This window comes from Chrysochloris asiatica, unplaced genomic scaffold (genome assembly GCF_000296735.1).
Source record: "Chrysochloris asiatica unplaced genomic scaffold, ChrAsi1.0 scaffold00245, whole genome shotgun sequence".
In the NCBI taxonomy this organism is placed as follows: Eukaryota; Metazoa; Chordata; class Mammalia; order Afrosoricida; family Chrysochloridae; genus Chrysochloris; species Chrysochloris asiatica.
Window position 1 is genome coordinate 3,961,021 of NW_006408763.1, and position 18,690 is coordinate 3,979,710.

Here is an 18,690-nt window from a genome sequence, read left to right on the forward strand (position 1 = left end):
TCGCTATGAGTCGGAACCGACTCCACGGCACATAACAACAACAACAACAATAAGAGCTCTGGTAGCGTAGTGGTTATGAATCGGGCTGCGAACCGCAAGGTCAGCAGCTCGAAACTATCAGCTGTTCCACGGGAGAAAGATGAGGCTTTCTGCTCCCATAAAGATTTGTAGCCACAGAAACCCTGTGCAGGGTCGCTATGATTCAGAACTGACTCCACGGCACACAACAATAACAACAATATAGATAGATAGATAGATAGATAGATAGATAGATAGATAGATAGATAAGCATTTCAAACTTGCAGTTATTATTACACTAAAAGATACAATGTATTCAGCTATTTGGAGCTGTTTGTAATTAATGTATGGAATTAAGAGATAAAATATTAATACATTGTGTATAAGAATACAAATAAATGAAAGTACAGGAGTATGGGTGAATAGTAAATAAAAAGTAGTGCTAGGATAAATAATAAAAGACCAGGCTTACTGAAATATGATAAAAGCTTTTAATTTCAGACTGCTCAACTGAGAGGAAAAAGCATGATATTTTTATAGATGAGCTGGCTTTATTTTAGCCTGTAATAGTAATAATTCCTCATGTAATGATATCTGATGGAGTACGATGTCTGATGTTAGTTAACAAACTAACAGAATATTTCTTTATAAACATCATTACAAGTAAAAGCAAAGGATCAATTGGTAAAAGAAACAGTAATTTATGAAGCAGTAGAGAAATTGTACAATATATTTCTTGGGAGGAATATTAATCAGTAAGTTAAACAAAAAAAAGAAAGCCTAACAAGTAGTATCAGAATACAAAAATGTTATCATCGCTAGATGCTGTTGAGTCGATACCAACTCATAGCAACCCTTTCTTTATACAGTAGAACAAAACATTGCCCAGTCTTGCCTATCCTCACAGTCAGGTGTTGCTGTGTTTGAGCCCATTATTGCAGCCACTGTGTCAGTCTCATTGTTGAGGGTTTTCTTTTTTTCTCTGACCCTCTACTTAGCCAGTCTTGATGTTCTTTTCCAGGAACTGCTGGTCCCCTGCTAGCATATAGAAATGAAGTGAGATGAAGTCTCGCTTTCCTTGCTTCTAAAGAGCATTGCTAGCTATACTTCTTCCAAGATTTGTTTGTTCTTCTGGAAGCTCATGGAATATTCAATATTGTTGATATTCCAATATCATATTCACTCAGCCCTCCTTTTTTATAGTCCGTCTTTCACATGCTTATGAGATAATTGAAAATACCATGGCTTGGAGTCATGTGCATCTTTGACCTTAAAGTGACATTTTTGTTTTTTCATACTTTAAAGAGGTCTTTTGCTACCAAAGTGCAACAAACTGACAGATGAATGATGTACAATAAATGTCAGTGTATAATTTTCAAAACTTAAATTTTTTTTTCTTGTGACATACCAAAAAAGAATGACAGTAATGGAAAAATTCTGTGAGTTCCCATGTGTTGTATTTCTGTTAATTGCCTATTGACACTTGATTTTAAGAGTAATAAGATAGTCTTTAATCTTCGTTACATATTTTCATGCAACAACAATACATGCAGACTGACACAGGCATAATTTATTAGCAAATAAACTGCCACAGCTGCAATACCACTGAGAATTTTATTTTCAAGGATAATTAATAACTTTAGGAAAAATTTCAACAAAACAGAGTATAGTCTTCATTCAGTTTGCATGCTAGTTATATTCTTGGAAGATTGAGTGTATAGTAACATGATGCAAAAAAAGCTTTATGTTTAAAGTTGTTAATTATTAAGTTCGCATTTTTTTTTCTTTTAACCTCTTAGTGGAATTTAAGAGAACACCTATGAATCGTAAATGTATACCCTATGAGTGTTTCATATTTCATATGAAAAAAAAGATGGAATGTGCTGAAACTTTATGTAACGGATGTAATTTTACTTTAACTATAATCATGCCTCGTCCTTGTTTTATTTTAGGGTACATTTTCTGTTGGTTGCAGAGCTGGACAGGAACCCAGGTGTTCTACTTACCAACCCAGTATTTATTTTTTTTCCTTGTGTCATTGCTTCTCAACTTTTCTATTCAATGCCTTCTTCCTTTTTCTAGGGCTCCAAGGCATTCCCTGAAGCAGTCTGTTATGAGACATTTATTTATTGGATTATTTCACATTTTATCATAAATACTCAAATCTATATTAAGTTTATTAAGTAATATTTGTATAAGTAAACTGTTTTCTTCTTTGTGTATCTGACTAAAATTGATGTTTTAGGAAAATGATCCATATTGCTCTAGTGACTTGGATCACTTAATGCACTAGGTTGCTCACTATCCAAATAAGCAAGCTGATTCTGTTGTCGAGAGTTGTTTCAGGTGGATGGAGACCCCAGAAGTTAAAGAGAAACTGCTCCAGAGTATTCTTGGCTGTAATCTGTATGGAAGCACAGGCCTTTCATGATATGTTGTTCCTATTTGAAGGAATTCAAAATAATACTGAGGTTTTGGAACGGCTTTGTTTTTTGGGGGGATTTAGGGTGGGAGTCTTGCTGGGCAAGGAGCCTTGGTGGCAAGGTTTATTAAATCATTCAACAGCTAATCAAAATGTTGCCAGTTCAAACCCTCCAGCTACTCCAGAAGAAAGGTGTGGTAGCGCGCTTCCAAAAAGATTTTTATAGCCCTGGAAACCTTATGGGGCAGTTCACCTCTGTCCTACAGTGTTACTGTGAGTCCAAATTGACCCAATGGTAGTGGGCTTGGTTTTTGGTTTGCTGATTGAGAAGCAGCACTATAAAACAAAATTTAAAAATTAGTCTTTGTAAAAATTCTTTTTTAAAATTTGCAATTAAACCATTTTTAAGACACTAATTCTTTATTAATTATTTCTAATTTTCTATAATTCTTTTACTGTTGTCATCATATACCTCTTTGTTCGAAAGGAATGCCTCTTTGTTTCCATTCAGGTCACATTGTATATAGTTACAAAAATATAACTTTAAGAGTTTCACTATCTTTGCCTCTTGGACTTTCTTTAGCACACTGCAGAACCAATTGTCTGGATTTTAAACAGCAGAGCCATAAATAGTCTTGGTTCATATGCAGAAATATAAAATAAACCAACTGGGAACACAAGCAAACCTTTATTTCTTTATGTATTACAGCTACTCTGTCCACTGAATTTCAGAGAGGAAATAATTTTAAAAAACACACAAACTTTATTTCCCACTTAAATTTTTATTTAGCCTGCATGTTAATACAGTAAGTGCTTAAAATGTTTACAGTAAAGAAGTAACTTATTACATTTTATAAACATTTCACTTCTAAAAACAACTTACAGAGTTATTTAATAAGGCTTGTACTTGGAATTGATACTCTCTTTTGGGTATTTTTATCTTAGATGTATTGTGACACATTTTGAAACAGTTTTGTCAGCTGACTAGCATGCCTCTAAAGTGTTCATACTATTTTTAGAATTACTATTTTTATACAGGTATGTGTCCTTAAAGTCTAGGGTAGTTATGTGGCTTGAGTGTTTTGCAAATACCACATTATATATAGTACACATGAGTATGTTTGTGTATATTCTGGATACATGTAAGTATGTGTTGCTAACGTGTCTCTTCATGCATCTGACCACATACACCATGTTTATGTCCTTGGTCCCATAAGGTTTTTTTAGTTTTGTTTTGTTTAAAAGGGAAAACCGTTTTCCTTATGTTATTTTACCTGAATGGATTTAAAGACCCCCAAGCCCAAACTCTTATGACACTGGACCATGGGTAGGATATTGCAGATGAGGCACTGGACACAACCCTGGGCGTGGGCTCTCAGGCTTTTGCCCAGGGTGCTGGGTTGGGTGCACTCAACTCTCTCCCTCATTGGTTACTGTGCCTCCTGTTCCTGAAACCTGTGCTGGCAGCTTCAAAAACAGTAGCAGCAGTGGAATGAAAACAGAAGTTGGCTCTAAAAGGTTTTATTTAATTTTATATACTCACAATGCCCAAATCACATAACTATCCTTGACATTGTGTGATGCTTACCCATATATCAAAGTAACTCCCTGGCAAGCTGCTCTGACTCTCCATTAGCACCTAGAGCCTCAGGATTTGCAAAGTTATACTTGGCAACCATGGAGTCCTGGTGTGGTGCTAAAGGACAAGCACTGAATCCCAAGGTTAGTTGGAACTGCAAGGTCGGCAGTTCAAACTCATCAGCTGCTCCTTGGAAACCCTATACAGGGTTGCTGTGGGTTGGAAATGACTAGTCGACACTTAATAACAACAACAATTAGCAACCACAAGGTTGGTTTGAACTGCAGTATCAGCGGTTCATATCTACGAGCTACTCTGTGCCAGTAAAAATTTACAGCCTCGGAAACCCTGTACAGGGTCACTATGAGCTGAAACCGACTCCACGGTGTATAACCACCACCACTCTTTGGAAACTCATTGCAGAGTCACTGTGAGTCAGAAATGACTCGATAACACTTAACAACAACTACGGCTCCTAGTTGTATGATACTCTCGGAGCAGCTCTGGGGAGCCTGCTAGAAATTGTAAGCCTTGAGCAGAACAGGAATGACTGCAGCCCAGCATTCCCCCACAGGCAGCAACCCAAGAGGTGGCCAGGCAGGCATGCTGCTGAAGCTGCACACCATGCCTACCTGGAGGGTTGCTGCGGGAATGGACGTTATACTTCCTATATCTGTAATCAAAGGTCGATTCATTGGCTAACTAACTTTCCAAGTGGTAAACTCGTGTGCCTTAGGTATTTGCCCTTACTCTTTTCAAATGTCATGTATTTCAAAATCCTTATTCTGTTGTTTGGAGAGAAGAGCCCTGTTGAGGCTGTAGAATAAGCACTGGACTGCTAACCACAAGGTTGGCAGTTCAAACAATAGTCACTCTGTGGGGTAGACATTAACAGCCTCACAAATGGTATACAGCAGGGGTGGGGGGGGATCTTTTTTCTGCCAAATTTTACGGTATTATTTATTGGCCATACAAAATTATCAACTTAAAAATTAGTCTGCTTAAAAAAATTAGTCTGCTAAACTTGGTCAAACATTTAATTAACTCACCCCTAATGTAGCTGGAAAGGAGCTCTGGTAGCGTAGTGGTTACGAATAGGGCTGTGAACCTCAAGGTCAGCAGTTCGAAACTACCAGCTGTTCCGCGGGAGAAAGATGAGGCTTTCTGCTCCCCTAAAGATTTACAGCCTTGGAAACCCTGTACAGGGTCACTGGGTTGGAACCGACTCCACGGCACATAACAACAACAATGTAGCTGGAACTGCTGTTGCCTTGGCAGGGCCAGACCAAATGAATAAGGCCTGAGGGCTTAACGTTTCCCACCTGTGCTGCTGAGTCGCTGTGACTTGGAATTGACTTGATGACAGTGAGTTTTAGTATTTGAAGAAATGATCATCAAACTTTTTTCCCTTTCTCCTTTCTCTGTCTCCTACTTATAAGAAAGTTCTGTGGGTCTTTTATTCAATTGTTGTTGTTGTTAAGTGCCGTCGAGTCGGTTCTGACCCATAGCGACCCTGTACAGGGTTTAGGAAAATTGAAATTAGAATCACATAAGCAGTTGTGAACTAGTAACACAAGAATTACTTATTTTTTTCATGGGAACACATGAGCGAGCGTTAAGAGCATGATTTATTTCACGAAACAATGTCTCATACACTTACTATGTATTGTAGCTATTCAGTGCTGACGAGTTGGTTCCAACTCATAGTGACCCTTTCTAAAGTTTCCAAGGAGCAGCTGGTGGTTTTGGACTACCAACCACACCAGAACTTCTTACTGTGAATAGCATAAAACAAGTTATATGAGATAGAGGTCAGGCATGCCTCTACCCTCCAATCTTTTTACCAACTGTGACACCTGCCATCCTGATACCCCAGCCACTATACTTCTTCTGCAGGTTTAATAATTGGTTGCAGTGACTGCACAGAATTCACAGGCAATACTCATAATTCTGAGGCTTATTAGGGAGATTGGTGATAAGTGCTATTGAGTCAGTTCTGACTCAGAGTGACCCTGTCTAGAGTTTTCGAGGAGTGGTTGGTGGGTTTGAACTGCCAGCCTTTCAGTTAGTAGTCCAGCACTGGTATTCAAGCCTAGATCTTTTTCTAAGCCAATACCACAAACGCTTACAGACTATCCTATGGCTTCTTTTCAACCTAACTTGTCTTTTCTAAAAGGAAATAGTAAAGTGTCATCTAGTTGATTTCAACTTAGAGCAACTCTGTATAGGGCTTCCAAGGATTGACTAGTGAGTTTGAACTGCCAACCTCATGGTTCAAATAGACCTTACGGTCCAGTGCTTATCCTACAGTGCCTTCCCAGGGCTCCAAAAGGAAATAGGGCATGAGAAAACTCATCTACAAAGATGAGTCACTCTGTAGATGCCTTTTGATGGAAAATAAAAACAGGGTTTTTTGAATTGTTATCACAGTAGTACTATAAAGTTCAACAACTGGACAAAGTACATAGTGATTACTTCACTCCCTCTAAAAATTAGTAAAATATAGTCTAGTAGCATCTAGCCTTAACCTATTATTTTATTTTTAAACAGAAACATTGCTCCCTTCATCTTGAGAGATTACAAGAATCACAAAAGGTCAATATACAGATATCACAGGTTAGAGAGATTGTACCCTTTTTTGGATAAAGAACATAAATCCAATGGTACAGGTTGGGATTATAATTGCCTTTATTTAGATGAACTAAATCACATTCCCACATTCCCTGGTAGTTGTCTAATGAATGAAGTGACAGCTATCAAGTACTATAATTAGCCTCCTATTTTTCTGAAGAATCAAGGGAGCTCGATTACCCGAGAAACCATGTAACTATGCAATCTTTTATGATTTACTTTCTGGAATCATTTTTCACATTATTTAATAGTTTGATGGAAGAATAGTAAAGTTATCAGTGGAAACAGCAGGTTTTCTGTGTAGCACTTTGTGGCACAGAACCAGTAAAATAATTGTAAAATTACCATGAACACAAAATGTTAATAACTGACACAATGATTATATCTTCTGCTTATTTCCTTAGGTAGATAGTTTGTAATTTTAGAAATACCTTTTCTTAAAGTCTGCATTTAAGTCAATCTGTTGTTTAATTTGGAACTAGATGACGATCTGTAAACCTTGCCTGTTCTATGATTTGTTTCTAAATTTCTTCAAAGTAAAAAAGATTCAGATATCTGTGTTTTTGTTAGAAAATGTTTGTTGAGTATTATAAATAGATAGATATAAGAATAATGTTTTTATAGCCTTGTTACAGACACTTTAGAAATGCCCAGAAGTAAAAATCACAACTGTGGCTTTCAGGGACCTGTCAATGTAGTTGGAGAGGAATTCGTCCTTTCTTACAGGGCAAATTTAGGTGTCCTCTAAATTAAGGTTTTGTTTCTGAATTGCTTAACCTTTTTTTTGAGATCAAGTGGAGCTTCTCTTTAGTAATCAGAGGAGGTACTCCATGATTCCTTTACATTGTAGAAGTCATATTTATTGAGGAGTTGTAACCTAGTATTCTTGTTAGTTTTCCTCTGGGTGGTTTTGACATGATTTTAATTTTTTGCCCTGGTTATATAGTCTATGGATGACTTGTGCTGAGTTTGCTTTGTGTTATTCCTTGGAGTTTCTTCACAGATGAATTCTTAAACTTTCAGAGAATTTGTATAAGCTTCTGGACTTAAGAATTTCAAGAAGCTTTAATGAAAAAGTATCAGGTGGAAACCCTGCCTGAAAATGACCCCTTCCCTCCATAGTTTTTCTAAATGTATCTACCATATTGTAAGTAGCAACAAATTTGTTTAAATTTTGGTTCAGAATTACCTTTTGTTTTTTATTGTATTTTCCCCTCTTGTGACTATGATATAGTTAATATTTTAAATATTCCATTTTGGCCATTTATGTTTAAATTATTACACATTGACCTTTTTGTTAAAACGTGTCAGTCAGTTGACTTTTCTTTATAATCAGTTATAAATTTGTAGGTAAAATTTTGTTTTGGTCTCATGTATTCACTTGAGGCATCTATAAGGAAAAAGTAAGTTATTACTTTTCATTCAACTCACATTTAAGTAGCTGGTCAAAATGATGGCTGTTACTCTTTTTCATAAAAAAATGGTTGCTGTCAATAAAGTAACTTGCAGGGTTATAGAACTTTCATCCATTAGCTACATAAAGCTGATATCTGGCAGTTATATAATGAAAGCCCATCATGTTTGGTATGTCTGCTATTTGTAAAATGTTCTGTATAAAAACCACTTTATTAAACTCACTCTTTGAAATTTCAGGCCTCTGATCATACCTCTTGAAGTGTTGATAAATGTGGTTATTGCTGCCTACTTCGTAAAGATCGAAAATGATTTGCCCCTCAGTGTAACATTTGTCTCCTCATTTAGCTTGTAGCAGAGAAATATCAGGGTGAAAGATAGATTAGAAAAAGGAGTTTAGGTAGTTAAGTCTTTGCAATTCCTTCTGTATGAGAGTGAAGGGTTAGTTGCATGTTTATAGATATTATCTAACTATATGAGCATATCTTAGAGAGACTGTATTATTTATTAATTTTATGTGTTCTTAAAATATACTAGTCTAATTTTTCTAATGGCTTTTCCCCCCAGTTCTGTAGAAAATGTTCTCAAAACACTCGTGAAAAGCTGCCGACCGTAAGTAGCTTTTTCAATTTATAAAAAGACCCTTGCTGTTTCTGGTTGTTTTTTTTTTGTTGTTGTTTTGTTTTCCATCTTGAGTGTACTTGGAAGAGGAAATTAAAGGTATAGAATAGTTCCTGACATTGTAATGTTAGTTATTGAGCACAAATAATTTCAAATTATTCACTAAATAATTTGAACAAGTAAGTTACTTCGTGAATTTTTCATATTTCATTTATAAATTCAGAACTTTTTAAATAACATGCATGTCGGACATTTATTTTATTATAAAGTAAATATACCATGAATTACTTAAATCTTCTTTATTTGAATGCATTTCCTAGTATGTTGGCATTTGTTTGTTATTCATATAAAAAACATTTTCCAAAATGAGCATTGTTGGTATTACATTAAAATGTGAGTAATGACAAGAAAGTGGATTATATGTGTTTTTTTGGTGTTTGTTTTTGCTGAATTCTTTTTCAGTAGAAAATTTGACTTTAAATGTCCCATATTGATATACAGCCTCAGAAACCCTGTACAGGGGTGCTATGAGTCAGAAGTGACTTGACAGAACAGTAACAATAATAACAACAACATACTGATCTGTAAAGATGAATGTGGATAATTTTATTTTAATTAAAGTCCAATTCTACAAACTTAAGCTATTGTTTTTATCAGGCTGTTCTTAGATTATTTTCCTGCAATGGATGCAGTGAGTTCTTTTGAATAGAAAGACTTGCATTTATCATATTTGCAATACAAATCGAAGTTGGTTAATAAACCAGATATGTATTACTAATTTACTGTACTTATTGCTTGGTCTTGGGCTACTGTATTTTCAGGATATGATTTCTCCCTTTTAAGAAGCTTAAGCCTGAGTCATGTGCCATCACTGAGCAGTGTCATGTTATGCTAGTCTTTGGGACCATGTTGTCATCAAATTTCTTAGGCAGTTCATGGAACTCTACATTTTTAGTTTGGATTGCTAGGCTAATAATGATTTTAATTGACTCAGAAAAATTCGGAAGATAAATTTATGTATAATATGAGTTCTTCAAAGGTGGAACATAGTCTTCCTCTTACTTTAAAAAACAAAACAAAACAACAAAAAAAACTAACCTGGCAGAACCATGGAGAACTCAATGAAAGTATTACTAGAAATTGATTGATTTTTTTTTTTTTAATATATAAAAGAGATGAGGTATGGTTTTTAAGCTTTGTAAGTACACTTAATAATTATACATTTCTATTCACATATCTTGTGTGTTTGCACACCTTAGATTTTAATTGTTTTCTCTCCCAGAAATGCCATTGCCCTTTAAAAGATTCATAAAATTTGAAAGATTAATATTAGAGTTCATAGGCCTACATCATTGTAGCCCACATTAATCTTATATACTAGAGTACTATGTGGTATAGAATGGTCAAACAGTTTGTTCAGAGGTGCCTAGAGATTCCTAAGCTGATGTTCTTTCTCTTCTCACTCTGATTGTCCTTTTTTAAAAATAGATTGGTCTCTACGTGGCACACTTTTTTTCTATTGTGATTACACAGCATACACACACATAGCCATTATTATTAGCCTTTATAGGAGATTTGGGTGGTTTCATATTTTATGAGTTTTATCAATTTGATGTTATTGTTAAGTGCCACATCAGTTCCAACTCTTAGCAACTCTATATAGGGTTTTTGAAGCTTTTTTATAAAAAGTCTTTGTGGCAACAGAAAGCCTTATCTTCCTCCCGTGGAGTGGCTAGCAGACTAGAATTGCAGACCTTTTGGTTCACAGTCCAGTGTTGATTGTATGGAGCCTCCATGCCGCTCACCATCAGCCAAAAAACACCAAGTATTTATTATATGAGGAATTTTAAGTCTTATAGAGAATATACCTTATTCTAAGTTTGATGGGTATTTATAGGCTAGTCAGCATTTGTATTTGTGTTGTATACCGTATTTTGAGAAATCTATTCTGCCTGCTTTTTGTTAGTCATATATGTCTGTTTTTATTTAAAGCTTTTAGCCAGTGATCAGATACAATGAAAAACTTTCTTTATAGGTATTTTCCAGCAGATGCCACAGCTGAGATGCTAGAGGAGTGGCGGCCTTTAATGTGCCCTTTTGATGTAACAATGCAAAAGGCCATCACTTATTTTGAAATATTTCTTCCTACCTCCCTTCCTCCAGAACTTCATCATAAAGGTTTTAAGTAAGTATGTTGTTGTAGTTAAGCGCTGTCAAGTCAGTTCCGACTCATAGCGACCATGTATTGACTTTCGGAAGAGCAGCTCCATAGGTTTGAATTGCCAGCCTTGCAGTTCAAATTGGCCTTTCCACCATGTGCTTATCCTACAGCGCCTGAAAAGGACTCCTGAGTGTGTGTGCGTGTGTGTGTGTGTGTGTGTGTGAGGAATTCTAGAATACAGCAAGAAATATAGACACACAAACAATTTACTAAAAAGTAGTATCAGTAAATAGGCAGTGATAGGCATGTTGAATTTCATAACCCTTAGGAGAAGGAAAAGTTTTCCTAAAATTTGTTTTAGTCCTCATCTTATGTGGTTCTGTATGGAGATTTTTATACTCAACTTGTTATTCATTATAGTCTTTCTGTGGTCTGTAAGATTTTATTTATTTATTTATGTGACAGTAGGCATATAATAAATCATAGAATACAAAATGTGTTGAATGGCATACCTCCCATCAAAAAATACATAATGTACTTTTCTGAGAAAAGAAAAAAGTTTGGAAAAAAGACTTGGAACCAGTAATAATAATTTTCATTGCATAGTGGGTGCATGCTTAGTTGTTTTTTCCCCATCCCCATGTTTTATAGTGTTGTGCTAAATCTTTTCTAAATACAGTTTTTATAGAGCCATATGTTGTTTAAAAGTTCTAAATATTTTAATTTGATATTTATAAAAATTCAGTGATATTGCCCCAACATGCTTGCCCCCCTACATTTTCTTCTTTTTGTTTGTAATTGTACTTAGCACTTTGTGGCTCACATTTCTTTTGTGGAACATTAACTGTATTGTATTACTTAATGGAGGTAATTACTAATTGGCTTATTAAAAGGAAAGAATGTAAGGGAAATTGTAGATCAAATAGCAAAGGTAAAAAAAAAAGGCAGGAGAGGACAGCTAAACTTACAGATAGGTGTAAAGTATTTAACAATAAAGTAGAAATTCAATAGATGAGGTTATTTTTAGCACAAATTGAAAAGGAAAATATTCAGACCAAAAAATACTCCTTTGTTCCATTAAGTTTATAACTTTCAATATTATGTTTTGTAGGTTGTATAGTTATCAGTAAGAATAATAGGCTAAAAAAAAATACAAAGGATACCTGGCTTTGCACTGCTTTGTAAATCACTTGCTATCCATAACAACATTTTTCTTCTTCAGACTTTGGTTTGATGAATTAATTGGCCTTTGGGTTTCAGTGCAAAATCTCCCACAGTGGGAGGGGGTGAGTATCTCTCTCATACTTTTTAGTTTGGATATAAATATGTCATTTCATCTTATGAGTAATGTCATTCCTTAAGATTGATTATTAGCATTGTTGTGAACAATTCTATATCAGTTGATTTCCTATCTTTAATAGAAGTTGTTAAATGCTCTCAAGTTGATTCAGACTCATAGCAACCCTGTATAGAGTTTCTAAGGAGTGGCTGGTGAGTTTGAACCACCAACTTTGTGGTTCAAACTGACTTTGAGTGTTTATCCTATAATACCACACTAGGACATTTCATTTATTTTGGTTTTGTCAATATCCAGGAGTCAGATTGTATATTGTATGGTGAATGAATTGTAATCCTTTTTTTCTTCATTTTGTATACACCAACACAGTACTAGGCATGGAATTGATGTGTTCACCCCCCTGTTTCAGTTCATTTTCTATTTCTATTGTAGGTTGTCTTTTTAAAATTTTTCTGTCTTTTCCCCTTTATAGAAGTATTACAGTAGGAATTGATTTTAGGTTGTTGTTGTTAAGTACTGTGGAGTCGGTTCCGACTCATAGTGACCCTGCACAGGGTTTCCGAGGCTGTAAATCTTCACGGGAGCAGAAAACCTCATCTTTCTCCTGCGGAACACCTGGTAGTTTTGAACTGCTCACCTTGAGGTTAGCAGCCCGATTCATAACCACTACCAGAGGTTGATGGTATAAATTGAAATTGTTAAATAGTCATGTTTTTTGTGTGTATTTTCACTAAAAAGGAAAAAAAAATCTTAGTCATATCAAATTAACAGACAACAAATGTATTTACTGAACTTTCTCTGTTTTCTTTCAGCAACTAGTAAATCTCTTTGCACGACTGGCTACAGATAATATAGGGTACATAAATTGGGATCCGTATGTACCAAAGGTAATACAGTAGCAAGGACATCAACTTTATATTATCAAGGGAAATGTGCTTGTATACTGATTTCAGACACTACCTAAAAATATTTAAAAAAATAATAAAAACCTATATAAAGATAATTTAGAGGGATGGGTCATTTTATTTCCAAAAAGTAATTGATCAGATCAAGCCAAGACATCATAAATATGTGCTTCTTTTGTCTAGTTGATGTTGAACATGAACTATAAGCACCAGAAAGAATAATTTGTAAAGTATTAAGTCCTTCCATACATTAATGTTTTTTAAGAACTCTGTGGTGATTATGACTCATTGTGACCCTGCATAGGGTTTCTGAGCCTGTAAATCTTTTTGAGAGCAAAAAGCTTCATCTTTCTCCCATGGAACAGCTGGTAGTTTCGAACTGCTGACCTTGAAGTTAGCATCCCGACTCGGAACCACTAAGCTACCAGAGCTCCTTATCCCCCACTTTGCAGATCACATTTTGTATTTTCCTAGACTAAATAAAGCTAGAGCATATATCTACATGCAATGTTTGTTTACATTGCATCGTTGGTATTTTTTTCACCTGAAACAGAGCTTCAGTAGGGCTGGAATGGGACAGCAAGGTGATTTGGTTGCACACTGACATTAGAGCAGCAGAAGGCAAATGCTCCATTTGATTTTGCTGTGTTCGCTTCCTCTTTCTCTGTGTTTGGCCATGAAATACTAAGTGAGAAATACAGGCTGTTCCCAGGTTACATACCAACCGACAGTTCTGCTGTTTGCCCTTTAATGTTTTGTCTTTTTATTACTGTTTTAAGAGGATTTTTCTCTATCTGGTCTTTGACCGAAAGTAGAGTCATAGGGGTGAGTTCCTTTCCAGGCCTGAGAGGCATCTTATGTGCCATGTTCTTGGGGCCATTTTCAATCAGATTTGTAAATCTGGTCATTATTTCCCCTTTTTGAAATGATTGTTTAGTTTTGTCACACATTTCCCCCCACTATACACAGGACTTCCTATTGCGATCCCTTTCAGTAAGTAGTGGTAGCTGACCACCATCTAATTCTTCTGGGCCCAGGGTCTTGGGGGCTGAGGTTTACTGTTAGTGCAGAGGATCAGTTGTTTCCACGTGTCTTTAATTTTCATCACTCTTCTTGTCTCCAGACAGGGAGAGACCAATCATTGTACCTTAGATGGCTGCTTATGTTAGCTGCAAATTCTCAAAGACACAGTTAGAACTGGATCTCATTTATAACTTAGGACTACCAGTAGTTTACCATTACCTTCAGACATACTTAAAATATGCATTTATATCAAGTCAGTAGTAACATTTTAAGAGCAAAATTTATCTGTTGAAAGGTATTTGCATTCAGGTTGATGCTTTGTTGTGCAGTGTTTCCATGGAGTGAGTGATAGGGAAGATGGTTTTAATGTTGCATTTAGAGAACAAAAAAAGTAAATACTTTCATGCTTACTACAGTATCTGCATTTGACATTTTTATGGTTATTTATTAAGATCTCATTTTGTCAGATTTTGGGTATGTGATCAAAGCTGCTTCATATCCACATGTCAGGGACATAGAATTTATCTATTTATAGATATTTATATATAATTTTGATTTAAAACTATTTGAAAATGAGAATATATCTAATATAACTACGATACACTATTAAATTATTTTAGGAAAGTTACTTGATGCCTGTTTTTAATCACACACCCTCCCCCTTTACAGATATTTACAAGAATTCTGAGAAGTTTGAACCTCCCAGTGGGAAGCAGTCAAGTATTAGTCCCAAGATTTTTAACAAATGCTTATGATATAGGACATGCTGTAATATGGATTACTGCCATGATGGTTTGTAATACATTATACTTATTTTATGTAGTTCATTTAAATTTTGTGTTAGCCATAAAAAAAAAAATTCTGTATAACCACCTAAACCCATATTAGTAGTATTTCCATTGTTTCTTGGGTATTTTCTGATATGATAAGCTCATGTTTGTCAGACCTAGATTGTCTTAATTATAAATTTCCTTACTCAGAAGACCTTAAAAAAGAATCAGATTTTTTTCAGAGTTTTGAAGAATTCAGAATGTCTTATATTTCATAGTCCAGGAACCAGACTCAGAAATGAAAGGGTTTTCCCAAGGTCAAATTGATAAGGATAAAGTTGTTCCATATGTGCTCAGTAACTCAGTTTTACATTCAGTGTTAACAGAAAGCATTGTAATTAGCACATAAGCTAATTCAGCAAAGTAATATTAGTCGATGGAGAAGTATAAAGGTTCATTTTATTGCTATCATTGAAGGAAAGTTAAAATATAACCATAAGTTTAGGTTATGTCATCTTTCCAATACAAATACTAGAACAACTTTATACTGTATATTTTTAAAAATTATTTTTAATATATTGTTTCTCTCACTGCCTCTTTTCACTGTATACTTTCTGTGATATGGCTTGTTTCTGTGGAAAGGCAGAATGTTAGAAATTTAATTGTAAGATAAAAGAAAGCAAAAGTAATTGAAGATACCTGCTGTTTTTGCCATTTCATTATTAAATGGGAGGGAAATCTCATTTTCTGATATTCAACAAGAATAAACACATTTGGATTTGTACTACCTTACATTGTGGCGTTGTGGGTTAATGCGCCAGACTGCAGTGCCCTTTGAATTGCAAGGTTGGCAGTTCAGGCTCACCAGCTGCTCATTGCTATGGATCGCTATGGATCGGCACTGACTCGACAGCACTTAACAACAACTTAAGCAATGAGTTGGATCTCATTCTTTGGAGGCAATAGAATTAGGTGATGATTAGGAATAGTATTTTAAACTATTTTTGCTATGATTTCCCACACAGTTGCGTACATTGGCAGCTTCATTTTGTGTTCAGTGTAAAAATAAAAATAATAAAAATCAATTATTCTTTTAGAGATTTAAAAAACTTCATTAACGTTTTGCTATACAAATGTTATGGTGTCTTTGAGTAGTTGCCCTGATCTAGGTAGAGCTGCTAGATTGGAAGTCATGAACATGAATTTCATTTTAGCAGGAGAGCATGTTCCTAATGTATTTTCACAATTCTCTCTTTGGTCTGTGCTATTTCTTGAAGTAAAATCGTCATTCGATAGGTAAAAGGTTTCAAGACTAAGCTGTAGTCCTTTATCCCAGCGTTGCTCAATTGATAAACTGAAAGGTAGCTTTTCCCCCCACTTTTCTACCAGGTTATGTTTATTTGATCATTGTAAGCATTTAGAAGCATAGAATATTTGAATGTGAATATTTGAATGTATTTATAGACATCTGCCCTCTATGACATGCAACTGAAAATTCATTTAAGTCGTGTAAGAAAAATTTCATATGCCTGTTTGCTTGAAGATTATAATCGAGTGGCAAATTTCAGTATGCAAATTATTTGATGCAGAACAGTAAAAGATACTGCTGTTGCAAGCTTAAATAATATATTGTTGTTGTGTACCAACGAGTGTGTTCCAACTCATAGCAACCATGTATAGCATATTCAGGGACAGCTGGTGGATTTGAATTACTGACCTTGCAGTTAGCAGTCTAATGCTTACCGTACAGTGCCACATCAGGGCCCAAGCTTAAATATAATCTTTGATTTTTTTCCAGTTTGGTTCAAATAGATACCCTTACGTTTAATAACTGACAGCTTTTAATTGATTTGGATTAACTATTTAGTTAGAGATTTATATGTAGGCACAAGCATTTTGACTCCTTTATTTTTGCAAAATAATGTGACTGCTGACATATTTAAACATATGATCTTTATCTGAACAGGGTGGACCAAGTAAGCTAGTACAGAAACACTTGACTGGTTTGTTTAACAGCATTACATCTTTTTACCATCCTTCAAATAATGGACGTTGGCTGGTAAGTGTGTTAACTAACATAAAGATTAATATTTGAGTAAAGATAAAGGCTTTTATCAAACCATTTTGTATGTCCTTTGTAGAAGCTGGAAGTATATGTAAGTTACTATTTTCTTAGAACATATAGAAATAAACACTGTTTGGTAATAAAAGTACCACAAAAGTACATTTTCAGTTTTGTAGGATAAAGTTTTGATTTCTGTTTTTTAAGTTGTCAGGTTAAATGACTTTTTATATGATGAAAAATTAATGCTAGAAACTTTAAAAACTGAAATTTGAAATCTGTATTTATTATCATCAGTAATTAATTGCTAAGATTGTATTGTTATACTGAGTTATACTGTGCAGGTTTCTTTTCTTGTTAGAGTAAAGAGGAACCATGGATATCTATGTGAAAAAGTGGAAGCTGTCAATAACTTGTTGCTTCTTTCTTCCCAGAACAAGTTAATGAAACTTCTTCAGAGGTTGCCAAACAGCGTTGTTAGAAGATTGCATCGTGAGAGATATAAGAAGCCTTCTTGGTTAACGCCTGTGCCTGAGAGTCATAAGCTTACGGATCAAGATGTTACAGACTTTGTACAATGCATTATTCAGCCTGTCCTGTTGGCTATGTTCAGTAAAACTGGGAGTCTAGAAGCAGCCCAGGCTCTGCAGAATCTTGCACTCATGAGACCTGAGTTAGTAATACCCCCTGTACTTGAAAGGTAGGTACAGCTTTACATGTTTTGTTGAAGCCGAAGCCTAAGCTAGGCTATTCTGTTTATCTGCTCCTTCTAGTAGTCTGTTCTGTTGTGTTTGGTTCTTTTTTTCTTTCTGTGGCTCCTGTTTTGCTTTTTCAGTGCTTATTTCTGTTCATAGAAAAGAAGCAAGACATTTTAACGCCATGATTGTTAACTTAATAAAGGTTTATAAGGGGAAATGAACACTGAAATATAATTAATATTTTATGAAGTATTTTGAATTATTTGCACTTTTTAGTTACCTGTATTTTTTGTTCATACATTAAGATTTTTTTTTTTTTAGTAAATGAAAATACGAGTATCACTGAAAACTGAGTATATGGCAGTTTTGTTTTGTTTTTTATTTCAATTATTTTATAGAATCAGTGATACAAAAGAAAAAAAAAATCTTTATTATTCTCATATAGAGCCCTGGTGTATCGCCATAAGATATGCACTGGAGCTGCTCTTGGAATCCCTGTACAGGGTTGCTTTGCATTGAAACCAACTCAACAGCACACAACAGCATTCTCATATAATGTTAGGTTTATTGATTCCATGGTAGAAATTTTATTGTATTTATGTTGTGTTGTATGTTAAAATCATAATGAAAGTAGCTTCATGTTTGCCTAGGCACTGTCACAGTATCAACCTCTAGTGTGCATCTCAAGAGCCCAAGAGAGATCTACTTAATCTTTTTAATGTTCAAGAGCAGATTACTCATGCTTTCGGTTTTGAGTCTTTACTTTCCTCTACTATCTGAACTTGAGCCTTTTGAATTCTCTTTAAATGTATTTGTTAAAAGGGAGGTATTGAGTTAAATTCTTCCAGCACATAGAACTTAATTTGGAAATGGAGTGGGGAAGGTAGCATTCCTCCCCTCCGTAGCTACTACTACCCCCCACCCCGCCTTCATTCCTCGTTGTACTGATTCTTTTGTTTTTATATGGTGGTGGCTGTGTGTCATGGAGTCGGTCCTATTCATAGTGACCCTGTACAGGGTTTTCAAGGCTGTAAATCTTTACGGGAGCAGAACGACTCTTCTTTCTCCAGCGGAATAGCTGATAATTTTG

General features: G+C 35.1%; 1 protein-coding gene across 1 annotated transcript in view; it reads left to right on the top strand.

Moving 5' to 3' along the window:
* PSME4 (proteasome (prosome, macropain) activator subunit 4) overlaps positions 1-18,690 on the top strand; it is a 122,577-nt gene that overhangs the window by 31,705 nt on the left and 72,182 nt on the right. The window contains exons 4-10 of the mRNA XM_006873538.1: positions 8,631-8,675; positions 10,720-10,869; positions 12,068-12,131; positions 12,955-13,029; positions 14,740-14,862; positions 16,807-16,899; positions 17,337-17,602. Coding sequence (XP_006873600.1) covers positions 8,631-8,675; positions 10,720-10,869; positions 12,068-12,131; positions 12,955-13,029; positions 14,740-14,862; positions 16,807-16,899; positions 17,337-17,602 — 816 coding nt within the window. The remainder of the gene's footprint in view (positions 1-8,630; positions 8,676-10,719; positions 10,870-12,067; positions 12,132-12,954; positions 13,030-14,739; positions 14,863-16,806; positions 16,900-17,336; positions 17,603-18,690) is intronic.